The following is a 14,203-nucleotide window of genomic DNA, read 5'->3' on the forward strand; positions in this document are numbered from 1 at the left end:
TTGTTGTATTGAGAGGAAATTTTTGACACTTCGTTTGAATACACAAGGGGGCAAAAAGTGTCTACGTCGCATGGTAAGTGTTTATTATTATTATTTTATTTTATTTCTTTGTGGGGGAGGATATATATTGTAATTAAAAATGTCTCTTAATGAGTTTCACATGTGTGCAAATGTTGTTTTTTAAGTGAAATAAAATAGGGGGGAAAAAAAAAAAATAAAATAAAAAAAAGCAAGGAGTGAAATGGAGAAAGATATTTAAGGTAAGCTAGGCTGAGCTGAGTACCAGTACTGGGTAATCGAAAAACGTTAAAACTGAAAATGGTTGTGAAATAAAAAAATAGAAAAAAAAAAAAATACTTCAAATGGTGTTCTATTTTTATTGATGTAGTTTAATAGAATTTTCGTAGATCATTACAGGGGATAAAAATATCACCATGAATCTTCACACAATTGAGAATTTCCTTGAACTTTTGGTAATGCCTTTCCCGTAAAATAATAGTTTGAATGGAATAATGTACCAAAAACTATAGCGGCCTACTCATTTTTGCAAAAAAAAAAAAAAAGAAAAAAAAAATTAGTTGCTTCTTTTGACAAGTTTAAGCTGGAAATTCTTCTCTAATATTGTACATATACATAAAAATATATGAACATGAAAAATGCACATGTACATAATAACAGGTTTATATAACTTCCTATCCTACCTTTAGGAAAAGCCAACTCCACCAAACATATTCAGACATGGGTGATACCATATTAGTGGCAATTTCTGACGACGTGTAATAATCCTCCAGATAGTGTGTTAAATGAATTCTCGTGAAGGATATATTTCTTTTTGTCATCAAGTTGGAAATTTTCATTTCATTTTTCACATAACCTAAATTTTTACTGACACACCGCGAACTACTCACCCTTTTTAACGCTTCTCGGCTGAAGTTTCTCGTTAACATTTTTGCGCGACAGTTGTAAAGTGCTGCACATATATATATATAGGTGGACTATGTAATCACTTGTATTTATTTGCCGTGGCTAGAATTACCTAGCTTTGCACTTGTAAATTTAACAGTAGACTTCAAAAGTGTTATTCAAAGTGAAAATTCATTAATCAGCAAAGCAGTGAACATGTGATGGTTAAATAAAAAAAAACGTAAAAAACGTAAAAAGAGTAAAAAACGTAAAAAAAAATTGGCTAATAAACTTCATCGTACAGTGCTTCCTGCGTATATAATCGCTTGAAACTGAATAGTAACGATTTTTGTTAAAACTGTAGCAAGTAATAAGCGTTCATATGATATTCTACTCATGCTTCCATTCATACATGTTTTTATGTATTTACACATGATTAAATCCCAAAAGGGACTAACAAAACGGAAATTTTGCTACGCGAAAAAGTACCCCCCCACATGTGTATTTTAAAAATTCATTTGTATTACATTTCTCGGGCACATAGCGCATAATTATTAAGTTGGTAAAAAATAAGAAAAAAAAAAATATATGTATGTGCTAAAATAATATGAATATTGCTAAAGTTTACTGTGGCACGTATATATACATAAGGAATTTGGAGAGGCGAACATTTTTGAAGAAAAAAAAAAAATGCACTTAATAATTAGTCACCACCTTTTATTTTTTTTTTTTTTTTTTTTTTTTGAGAATATGTCATATTGGAAACACAGATGATGATAAACATTTAATGTGTTGATATGCACATGCTTAAAAGATGAGCGTTTTTTAGTTTGAACATGGTGAAGGAGTAAAACGATCTTTAGCATTTTTGAAAAAAAGGTTTATGTAAGAAGAATTCATAGCACCATCATCACTCAGTTTTCTCAAAAAGAGAATAAAAATAATAAAACAAAGAAGTAAAAAGATAAAGAAGTAAGAAAAATAAAAAAAAAAATTGCCATTTTAAGAGATTTTTACATGTTTAATAAAATCGTTGAGGAAATATATACCAATGTGTTGTACAAATAGCTGCAGTTCCATTTCCGTGGCTTATACTAAAATAAATCTTACATTTTAAAACAAAGACACAAAATGAAACAGTAACACTGTAAAAAATAGCTTATCATATTCGAAATAAATTTTCTGCTATCATTGTATATCATCCATTTATCAACACCTTTTGTGAAATAAATTTTTCTGTTTCTTTCATTCCTAATTTAGTCATTTTAATTTTGGATATCCATTTGTGTATAAATTGTTATACATCGTAAATGTAAAAAAAAAAAAAAAAAAAAAAAAAAAAAACATTTTTGTTGATATATTATTTCCTGTCCTTTTAGCATAAATAGCAAAAATGGGGAGAAAATATATTCCTTTAAAGAATCTATACTAATTGCATGTGTTTTGTAAAGACACACACCTTTGAAAAGGAAAAAGTTGTAATTACGACATTATCTGTTGTGGAGTGTGTAGAAATGTGATTTAGAACTTATAACCGATGTCATTATATATATTCTTGTACATGAACATGGACAGATGATTTTGTTACTTTTTACCTGCACAGGTCAGGTATTTTTTACTATCTCATTATTCTCTAACAAATGGGAAATATGCCAAAAAAAAAGCGGAAAAAAAGTCAACGTTTTTTTTTTTTTTTTTTTTTTTTTTTTTTTTTGTTTTTTCCTTTTGTAATGTGCGTAAAAAAATATAAATAAATACAATTGAGGGATTTCAAAAGAAGGAACGCAGTACATGCCTCTTGTTATGTTCTTACAAAAAAAGGGAAAATAAAATAAAAGGATAAAATAAATGATGCAGCATGGAAAAAGCTTGTGTAAATAAATGGTGAAGAATTAAAAAAAGAAAAAAGAAAAACGTTAAATATTATAATTCGAATAATATTTAAAGAGTTTATTTTCAATTATGCCTTAATTCGCATTAACCATTTTTCGACTTCTTTTTATGTCCAAAACAAGTTCTACGTTGTGCTCCACGGATTTGTGTAAAAACTGTGTAACCATATGCTTTTTTACCTGCACATTTTTACTGCACAATTTTACTTGTCAGAAAAATATATTTGAAATGCACATGGCAAGCGTCAAAATGTTTAAGAATGGCTAGTTTTTTTTTTTTTTTTTTTTTTTTTTTTTTTTCCCATTCCCACATAAAATACACTTTGGGAGGACCAATAATTACGTAACTGTTTTACTTTTTTTTGTCACTTTTTTTCACAAATTGCTTACCCTCAATTTGATTCCCCTTATTTTGTGTATCTTTATTATTGTTATCTGGGATCCCTTCATCTGCATTAGTATATGTACCTTTAATTGAATCTTCCTTTTTCTCATTTCCCCCTAAAAGTAGAGATATACCTTGAATACTCAATTTACCTGCCAAAATGAGAGATACTCCTGCTGCTGCCAACAAACTAGAAGTTGTTTCAATCATTTTATCGTAGAAATTATTTTTCCTTTTATGTATAACAAGTGGATAAGTGTTAAATGGTAACATGTTATAAGATTCAGGAGTAAATTCATAACTTTTTTCCATGTCACATGAATTATAATTACTATGTGTATACGGTGCCGATGAAAAAAGTAGAGGATCCATTTCATAAATTGATTCCTCATTTTTTCCATTACAAAGACAACTCAAAAAACAATTACCCTTTTCTCTGTTATTATATTTGCTAAATGGATTCATCATACTTAAAAAATTGTCATTGTATCCTTCGAAAAGTGGTAATTGTTTTTCATTATTATAAGAATTATTAAAAAAATGTTCTGGTGTAATGGGACCACTTTCTACATATTGAGGGATATATCTAGGAGTTGGAATTTCTGTATATATTTCTCTTCTTGGTCTAAATGGCACTTGTACTTCCTTAGGAACATATTGAAATCTTTTATATTTTCTTTTTACATATTTGTTTACATATTTGTAATTAGGAACATCTACCACCTTGTACACTGGTTTTACTCGAAGTTTCTTTTGTGGAATTTCCACATTTTTATATCTATATCTGTCTTGATATATTGGTCTCTCCACGTCTTTAATTACTGGGTACGTTCGATATTCAACTCTGGGCACATGAACGATTTTCTCTTTATACTCTATTTTTGGTACATTGATTGTCGTTTCTTGAACTATGTTTTTGATTACCGATTTTGCTCCTGTCTTGGGAGAAGGGGAGATGAATGTGCAAATGTGTAATTGTGCTTGTGTTGGGGAACATAATTGAATCGATCTCTCTGCACACTTGGCTATCGTACTTCTAAAACAGCGTAATCCTCCATAGTAGCGCAAGTCAAATCGTGGGCAGTATTCGACAGAAATGTGGGTGCAGGCCCTAGAACATATTTTTTTTCATTTCTGCAAATGCTGTCGCACATTTTTATGGAATATTTTCACAGTCGATATTGGGAAAATTAAAGAGAGGTAAAAATAAATGGTATACGACTGGGCAGTATGTGGACCAGGTTTACAAAAGAAGAAAAAAAAAAAAAAAAAAAAAAAAAAAAAAAAAAAAAAAAAAAAAAAAAAAAAAAATAATTATAATAAGAAAAAAAAAAAAAAAAAAAAAAAAAAAATATAAAAATTAAAATATTTATGAAAATAAAAAAACAAAAAATAAGAGGTAAAAAAAAAAAAAAAAAAAAAAAAAAAAAAAAAAAAAAAAAAAAAAACAAGAAAAAAAGGTGAGTGTTTATTCTTGGAGAGAGGTTGTAAATTCGCACACACGTACATAACAAGAAAAATTATAAAAACTCATATTTGTCTGCAGCGTGAAAAACTTAAAGCAACCAATCTGTGAAATAGAAAAAAAAAAAAAAAAAAAAAAAAAGACGTACCATAAACTGTACAAAATGAGTTGTCCACTTTTTACTGAAAAAAATAATATGAACTCAATAAATTTTTATGTTATATTTTTATTAACGTATTCCCTTTAAAGAAAATAATTCTTATGCTTCCATTTTACTCTTATAGTGACAGGTCCCCCCATTGGCAAAGCACATATAAATATGAAGAACTATGGAGATAGAAAAAGATGAAAAAAAAAGAAAAAAAAAAAAAAACTTGTATGAAGGAGAAATAATTTTTTTGATCAATCTTAAACCAAGCATATGGGGCTTGCGGTAACAATTGTTTGAGTTAAATTGAACTTCTTCGCTTAGTGATGGATATGTTTTGATCATATATTCTGACATGTTTTTTACATTTACATATTTTTGATGTGTTTTGGATAAGTTTAGACAACATCAGACTCATTTACACCAATTCATGGTCCGACAGTTGCATTACTTAATCCCCCTGTTAAGAAAAAAAAAAAAAAAAAATGTCTTTTAGGTACTGGATTTTAAAAAAAGGGGTGTGCTTGTAAGTTTAGATTAAAAATTTCACAAAACTTATTTTTCTACTTTCATGTATATTTGTAAATTAAAACATGTGCATAACTTAATGGACGTTCAATCAAGTGTTAGACTTATGAAGTGTAATTTGCGAGTACAGGAAAAGCCGTAAAAAAAAAAAACAAAATAAAATAAAAAAAGCGTGCGTTGTGTTTGTACTTATATGCTTATATAATTATATTTATATATATTTATATATATTTATATATATTTTTTTTTTTATTTTTCTTTTTTTTGTGTGTGCATGTGTGTGTGCTATTTTTAAAAACAGCTTCCCTGTAAAATTCCCCCCCGTTTTTCTCTCTATTGCCACAAATTTATGAACAAAAAAAAAAAAAAATAATAATAATAAAATATATATATATATATGTACATGTATTTATGCGTATAAATATGTGTAAACCAACGTTGGTACAAACTTTTTTGCATTTTAGCATGACTTGTTCAGAAAAAAAAAAAATTTGGACAGCGCTGGAAATATTTTTTTTTTTTTTTTTTTTTTAATTGCAGCATGTAATTTGTATTGAAAAAAAAAAAAAAATAAAATAATAGTAAAATAATATAAAGTAAAATAGCTATTTTTTTTTTTTTTTTTTTTGTTAATTCTGTGCAAGGTAAAATTTTCTCTACTTCTGCTGCTTCCATTATATCACCAGTGTTGCCAATTGACCTTTCAAGATTATACCTAATTAATATCATGGTAAATTATTCTTGCCAAATGTAATTATGTTTATAGTTTTTCAATTCAACAATCCACTGCACGTGTGTATGTATATGTGGCTGTGGTAGGAGTACGTCGGAAGCAGAGTAAAAATCGTAAATGTGTCAGTCAACCCTGTCGGGAAATAGAATGAACGGTTATGGAATCCATAGAGAAATTTAAAATATATAATCATTTAAATGCCTTATTTTATTTTTATTTTTGCTTCATCTCTTTATGTTTTTTTTTTTTTTTTTTTTTTTTTTTTTTAAAGCTGAATACCTCACATATATAACCCATTTGTCTGCCTACGTATGATTCTAACGTGTGTAGGCAAATGCAAACTAATGCACACGGTCGAAATGGTCTACAGAAAATTATCAACCGTTAATCACAAATGTCTGTATTTAAAAAAAGAAAAAAAAAAAAAAAAGGAGTCAAGAGAAAACCAAAACAAGGCATAACTGGGTATAGCATAACAGAACAAATCACATTACTGCAGACAAGCTTCATTTAAATGATATAAAAAAATGAAACAAATCAGAGCAAAACAGAACGCAGTAATACAACGTACAATAAAACAAATCAAAGAAAAACAAAATGAAGCAAAACAAAGGGAAGCAAAACAAAGGGAAGCAAAACAAAGGGAAGCAAAACAAAGGGAAGCAAAACGAAGGGAAGCAAAACAAAGGGAAGCAAAACAAAGGGAAGCAAAACAAATTGAGTGGATCAAAAAAAATTTCCACTTTGTGTTAAATGAGACAAGTGAATTTTCCCATATTCTCATTCATATACGCTTTATGCAAAAATTTGCACTTATACAATGTAATACTGACTTAAAAAATTAGATATTGATGTATCCAATATTTCATAATATTCAAATATGTTATAAATACAAACAATTAGTGAGTTAGGGGTTACATATATTGTAAAGTAATTTTTCTTTTGGGCGCAAATTCGAATCATTTTACACTTTATTAAATTTGGATACATGGATTTCTCTTCCTCTGAAAAAATATTTTCGAGTCCACGTATGCTGAAGTCTCCTAGGTCCTTAATCAATTTTGTTACCTACATGGGAAAAACAGAGGGTCATATATATTTGTTAGGGGTGAGAAGTGGTAAAGCAGCACATTTTCTCGATGTTTCCAAAGAAAATATACACTTTGCGGTTCGTTTTACTTTTGTAATAATGGCCCGATTAGTAGCTACCAAATTTGTAACGACCCAATTCGTAACGACTCGCTTATGAGGTAGGCTTGGACTGTTGGCAACAGGGTCACCGAGTCAGGCGTATAGCAAACTACCGTTATGGTATTTACCTGCTTCTCGTATTTTGTCGAAAGGACATCGATATACTTCGAATCCATATACTTATAAATATTGTGAAACAAAACTGGAGTAAAACAAATTTCCTTGGTGTTGTGAATAGTAACCAATATGTAATCAGTAAGGTACATTTTAACTAGACTAGAGCTCTTAATTTTATCAATGGTTAGAATAGTACTATTGGGTTTGTAATTTAACTGTTTCGACATGTAATTTTTCAGATAAAAGAAAAAATTTACTGCTCTTAGAGTGTGCAAATATGGACATTTTAAAATATACAAATTGTTATCTTCGGACAACATAATGTACGTATTGTTACAATATACAACATCAACTATTCCAATTTTTGGGTACTCCAATTTTTTGAAAATTATCCTATTTTTTTGTCTTTCCACAGATGGGTCCTTATCGGTGTGCATATCACTCTGAAAATCCAAATTTCTGTCTCGGCTGTTTTCTCTGTTGCTGCCCGAGTTGCTGCCCAGGTTGCTTTCCTCATCATTCGTATTAATGTGCTCATCACTGCTATGAGGACAAACGTGGCAAGAGGGTTCTTCTCCATTTGGATATATCCAGAAATATATTTGTTTATTTTCAAATAAAACACAACCATGATTACACGAAGTACCTGTTAACAATATCTTCGGTTTGGAATTTATTAGCCTTTTTTTAAATTTAATATCATCTGAAATTTTTATGAATATGAAGTAATCTGTTTTCTCCACTATTCGTTCGTTTACGTGCTGATCTGATTTATATATCTTTCCTTTTCTATCATCCTCATTCTTAACTTGATTTGTAGATTTATCTTTATTATCCATATTAGCTGTTTTCATCATTCTGGAGGAACCAAGAGGATTGTGATTGTTGTGTTTTACTACCTTGTCATTCATCCCATGTTCTGCGACGACACTGCTGAAGAGCCTTTTTTTCTTCGTGTCTTCTTCCTCTTTTGAATTATTACAATCATCTTTTTCTTTATTTATTTCTTCCATTGCACTGCAATCGTGAGAGTCGTATATGCATCCAGGTTCTTCCAAATCTAGAACCTCATTGTGTTTACTTTCGTCGAAAATTGTATTTTTTTCAGATGCACGTGTCTCGTTCTTTCCATTTTGTGAATTTTTCCCTTTTTTCAAACTCCTCCATGCCCCTCTCCTTTTTCTCTTCGGATTCAATTTTACCTCATGTGCCTTGTTCTCCATACCCAATGCATCTTCACTAAGACCAAATAATTCTTTAGAATCTCCCAATGCGTAAGAATTAGGTTCCTTTCTGTCAATATGATCATGAACTGATTTGCAATTAACATCCTTAGAGTTTTTCTCTTTCTTTTTCTCTCTCTGAGCTATCTTCTGATTTTCATCACACACATTGGCCTCGTATTTGTTAGTAGCTTCGTATTTGTTAGTAGCTTCGTATTTGTTAGCGTCCTCGAATTTGTTAGCAGCCTCGTATTTGTTAGCGTCCTCGAATTTGTTAGCAGCTTTGCTACTTCCATCTATCCCTGTGTGTAACTTCCCCCCCGCCTTGGTAGATGTACCAGAAACATACGTATAAGAAAGCTGAAATATAGAAGCATACTTCATTTGCACTTTGCAACATCTGAGGTCTCGTTCTGTTAGCTCTGGTAAGCTAACCAATATGGTGCTGATATTTAAATTGTGCTTTATGAAAGACTGAGGGGTAACCATTTTAATTTGTCTGATACTTACTTTTTTGGAATTAACATTTGTATTTAAGCCTACATATAAATTATCTTTACTGTCAATTAAACCAATTCCAAAAAAGTGGATAGGATCAATAGTCTCATGTTCATGTGTAAATCCATTGGGTTGATATTCATCCGTTAATGAATACTGAGGACCATTTGGGTGATCAAAGTAGAGATCCCCTTTATAATTACATGAAACTATTTGTATATCTTTTATTTCATTTTTTGTGGGAATGCGTATGTATTTCCATTCATTGAAATGTTCCAGATGCCATATGTGTCTACTATGTTTATAAACATATAACTTATTATTTGACAAGTATATGAGGATATGCCATCTTGAAAATTTTATTATCTTTATATGATTCCCAATGAATATACCATCATTGAATAGGTACATGTTCATGTGAATTCCTAAGTTTGGTCTAAAATGTCTATGTGTAAATGTGTATGTTTCGTTTGCAAAACGGGCAAAGGCTCCTCCAAAGCAAGCGAAGTTTTTCCGTATGTCATATTTCTCCATGAGCTTCATTAGTTCCTTCTCTTCATACTCTAAGAGTATTTATATAAGGGTCGTTATGATATTAGTCACAAGACCGGGCATAACATGAGGCATAATCAGCCACAAGCACTCTCAAAAGATCTGGTATAAGATCAGTTATTTTGTGTGTGCAATTTTGCAGCAGATCATTAGTTGCCATGTCTCCTAGCACTGTGGTACTCTTGAAATACCACTTCTTTTCTCAAAAAAAAAAATAAAATAAAATAAAAGGAAACGGTACAAACACGATGGAACGAGTATGGAGGGGAAATACACCAAAGAAGAAATATACAGGTGGGGGTGTGCATGTAAGGAAACCTGCAGGAGCACACATGTAACACTAGTTGAAGTGCATGTTTGTACACACACTCTAGACTCACCTGTGATCTTCTTCATACAGTTATCATGGATGTTTGCCACCTTCGATTCTTTTGTATTTACAACCTCTTGTACATTTCTATTTTGTACACCTCGATGATCCCTGCTGTTGCATACAATCATCTTTTTTCCTTTTGATCGTAAAAAAATTGCGTGGTGTATAAAATATGCAGGGATATTCACGGGATGCTTTTTCTTCCTTTTTTTTTTTTTTTTTTCTCTCTCTCCTCTAGTTAGCTGTATGTAGCTTCATTCAGTTCTATCACTCTGATTAGTTCTATTCAGTTCTGTTAAACTTTGTTAACCCGTTTTGAACCTTGTTCCGATAAGTATGATTTTCTTTCAACAACATAGAATACAAGTCATTCTTATGGTCTAGAACAATCATCCCAACGAATTTTTTTTTTGCTTGCTTCCTAGGCTATTCTCTCTCTTTCTCTTTTTGTATGCATGTATGTTTTTTTTTTTTTTTTTTTTTACTTTTTCTGTGTGGTTTTCCACTCTTTCGTGTTGTATCAACTGCTTGTCATCCTTTTAAGCAGTTTAAATTTTGTTGAGAAGGGTTTCCACAAAATAGAACAAACATGAACCAGCATGAACCAGAGTAAACAAAAATGAAACAAAAGGAAAGAAGCAAACTAATCCCAATTTAGTGTTCTTTTTTTTTTTTTTTTTTTTCCTTTTTTTTTCTACGCAGCATATTCTACAATCATCTGAAGCGCTATATCTTCATTTTTTTTTTTTTTTTTTTTTTTTTTTTTTACCTGTCCTCCCAAACATGACTTAAAAATTTTTTGTGTTTACCTGAACATTAATAACATTTGAAAAAAAAAAAAAAAAAAAAAAAAAAAAGAATTTTTCTATTTTTAACGATTACATATTTTAATAGTAGGAAAAATAAAAAAAAAAGTAGTGCCTTCTCTTTTTGAATTTACAGCTTAAGAGTAGTTTGTTCTGCTGATTCGCTCCACCTTATTGTGTAGAGATTTATATTACCCCAACATGTGTTACAGAAAACCACTAACATTAAGTGATGTTCATTATGAACAACCGTTATAAGGTTATTATTCATCCGGTTGCTGTGATCTGTTGTTGCACTTTTTTTTTTTCTCTACACACATCTTTAGATCAACAAATGAAATTTCCGTTCATAACACATACTTTCCTACATGATGAAAGAAACTATTGGAATGTTTCTCTAGATCCGTGCATGCAAAAAGTTCACACCTAGCTGCCACAACTGCACATGCACAAGCAATTATGAAAGCCCCTCCCCCCCAAAAAAAAAATAAAAAACATATGCACGTACATAGACGACACGATTGTATCAGCATGCGTGCCTTTGAAAAATGGATTTATTCAATTGTTGAATGTAATAACTGATATCACCTCTTAGCAACATTTGCTATTTAACCCTTCTTGCAAGTACTCATAGAGAAAAAATTTTGATGCAAAATTACATGGAGGAAAACCAGAATTCCTTTTTTCTTCATTCTTATATGAAATATGCCCTCCAAAGGGTTTACAATAATGTCGGTTATTAGCATGCACTGGCTCTTGCATGCAATTGTAAGTATACATGCATATATATATATATTTATATATATATATATATATATATATTTATATATATTTATATGTACATGTGTGTAATTTTCAGGGTGGCATCTCAAGAAAGAAAAAAAATCAGCCAAGTGGTAGCAACAGTGTGGAAAAAAAAAAAAAAAAATCACATCACATATCATAGCATACCACATAATACCATATTATAAGGAAGTTTACACCCCCTGAAAAATTAATACGCTTAACCCCCATCTTTGTCTTACACAAAATCTCATTGAACACATACCATTTTGAAAATCTTACAACAAAAGTAATCACTATAAAATTCCCACGCCCACTTTGTCTCTTTTATATAGTTACGTGTTATCTGGTTCCATAAACAGTTGACATCTTTGATGCAACACATTTGGTATGTCTACGAAAAAATATAACCCATTCATAATTGGTACAACAGAAAAAAAAATTTAACTCAACTGAAATGAAATTTAGACCTTATATATTGCGAATCAATATAAGACTAATGAATTGTATAAAATAAAATAAGTGTAAATGCTTCTTTTTTATAAAAATGTTATAAAGGATAACCATGATGAAGGGACACCAAAAAAAAAAAAAAAAAAAATGGATAAAGCACTGTATTCACCCCTTCAGCATATATTTTGTAAGCCCCTATACGTTTATGCATAACAAAATTAAACCAAACAATGATAATACAAATAGAGATGAAAAAAAAATGCACAGCAAATAACTTATGCATAACACCCGAAAGAAGATAAACACAACATGGGGATTGCAAAATAGAAGACCATCAACAGTTCACATATTACCCCTTCTCCTAATACACACAAGAATAGAAATGGAAATATAAATACAAACACGAAGAGACACAAACAAGTAACTACGTCCAAAATTGTAATTTTAACGAGAAATTATTGGCATATATCTGTAACAGCGTCAAGTGAAAAAACACAGCCCCCAAAAATGCTTATAGAGATTTACACTGTCAAAATGATCCTTAGACCTTAATAATGATTACACGACAAAAAAACAAAAAAAGTGGAATGCACTTTTGTCAAAAATATATGAGATATGCTTGATATAACTTTTATAAAAGTAAATATGCAACTGTACATATAATGATGATATACTAATCTGCAAATTTGTACCTCTTCATATTTTATCCTAAATTTTTGAAAACATATATCCACTAGAAAAAATATAAGAATAAAATTAATAAAACAACTTCACCATTAAAATGTACTCATACGGTTTAATACTTATCAGACAATCTAAATCGAAATAAAAAAAAAAAAAAAAAAAAAATGTTTAATGTCATTAAGTTTGGAAGCAGAAACCTGGTACAACTAATAAATAAAATATTCACCTGCTAAATAAATATAGAAGAAGAGTATCTTACATTTAAAAAAAAAAAAAAAAAAAAATGTTTAATGTCATTAAGTTTGGAAGCAGAAACCTGGTACAACTAATAAATAAAATATTCACCTGCTAAATAAATATAGAAGAAGAGTATCTTACATTTAAAAAAAAAAAAAAAAAAAAAAAAAAAATTATTAAACCATGATTCATCAGGGAAAAACATTGATAAGCGATAATATACTTCTTCATGAGCACTGCACAAGTGCAATCTCAAAGTTTCTACATTATAAATAAACCCCTATCATATTTCTCACACACACACACACATCACAGATGAGGAACTTAAACAGAAAGCGCCATAGTAAATGTTCTAAAATTAGTGTTCATAAAATCCTTAAAAATATTTCTCCACTTAACTGGGGTCCCAAAAAGTGTAGTTATATCTCAAAAATTTTGATCCTTAACATGGGTCCCTAAAACCCTTAACCTGTAACCATAAAATTTTTGATTCTTAACTTGGATTTCTAGATCGATCAAAAATAAAAACCCTATGAAAAGTAACCCATTGTTCTGCTTTCCTTGCATCCGCACCTAGAACCTAAATCTCTGAAACAAAAATAATTTGGCCATAGTTACATATACACTAGTTAACGCAGGAATGCCAATAAACTTGGTCTGCACAAACGACATTAATCTAACCGACACAATATTTGCTTCTTGCTTTTATAGTGGAACAAAATACATGCAAAGTTTTATGCACGTGTGCATGTAAGCATCTATGCGAATAAACTCCCTCTTGTACACTCTATTTTTGTATAAATCATTTTTTTTTTTTTTTTTTCCACAACTGATGCCTGGACGATTTTTTCTTGATAAAAGAAAAAAAAAAAAAAAAAAAAAAATTAACAATAACAATAACAATAAGAATAACTACGTTACAAATGAAGCAATGATAAGATAAGAAGGGAGTAATTTATTTTATTTCATTTTTATTTTACTCTTTTATGACATATGATTAGCAACAGAGTCCAATCAATTTTTAAAAAACAAGAAATTGTACAAGCCTTAATTGTTGTGCTTCACCAAATTGTTGTGCTTCACCAAATTGTTGTGTTTCACCAAATTGTTGTGTTTCACCAAATTGTTGTGCTTCACCAAATTGTTGTGCTTCACCAAATTGTTGTGTTTCACCAAATTGTTGTGTTTCACCAAATTGTTGTGCTTCACCAAATTGTTGTGCTTCACCAAAT

The 14,203-nt window shown here is 30.0% G+C and overlaps 3 protein-coding genes across 3 annotated transcripts; all 3 read right to left on the minus strand.

Annotated features, from left to right (window-relative positions):
* Window positions 1–429: 429 nt before the first annotated feature.
* Window positions 430–947, minus strand: PGO_061330 (hypothetical protein, conserved; the record flags this gene model as incomplete). Its single annotated transcript, XM_028686776.1, has 2 exons — window positions 430–534; window positions 702–947. The coding sequence occupies 2 exons, from the start codon at window positions 945–947 to the stop codon at window positions 430–432; spliced, it is 351 nt and encodes a 116-aa protein (XP_028542577.1).
* Window positions 948–3,147: 2,200 nt separating this feature from the next.
* PGO_061340 (hypothetical protein, conserved) lies at window positions 3,148–4,334 on the minus strand (the record flags this gene model as incomplete). The annotated part of the gene is made up of 2 exons (XM_028686777.1): window positions 3,148–4,119; window positions 4,224–4,334. The coding sequence occupies 2 exons, from the start codon at window positions 4,332–4,334 to the stop codon at window positions 3,148–3,150; spliced, it is 1,083 nt and encodes a 360-aa protein (XP_028542578.1).
* Window positions 4,335–6,867: 2,533 nt separating this feature from the next.
* On the minus strand, window positions 6,868–9,626 carry PGO_061350 (hypothetical protein; the record flags this gene model as incomplete). Its single annotated transcript, XM_028686778.1, has 2 exons — window positions 6,868–7,122; window positions 7,374–9,626. The coding sequence occupies 2 exons, from the start codon at window positions 9,624–9,626 to the stop codon at window positions 6,868–6,870; spliced, it is 2,508 nt and encodes an 835-aa protein (XP_028542579.1).
* Between the last annotated feature and the right edge of the window lie 4,577 nt (window positions 9,627–14,203).

This window comes from Plasmodium gonderi (genome assembly GCF_002157705.1).
Source record: "Plasmodium gonderi DNA, contig: Chr06, whole genome shotgun sequence".
In the NCBI taxonomy this organism is placed as follows: Eukaryota; Apicomplexa; class Aconoidasida; order Haemosporida; family Plasmodiidae; genus Plasmodium; species Plasmodium gonderi.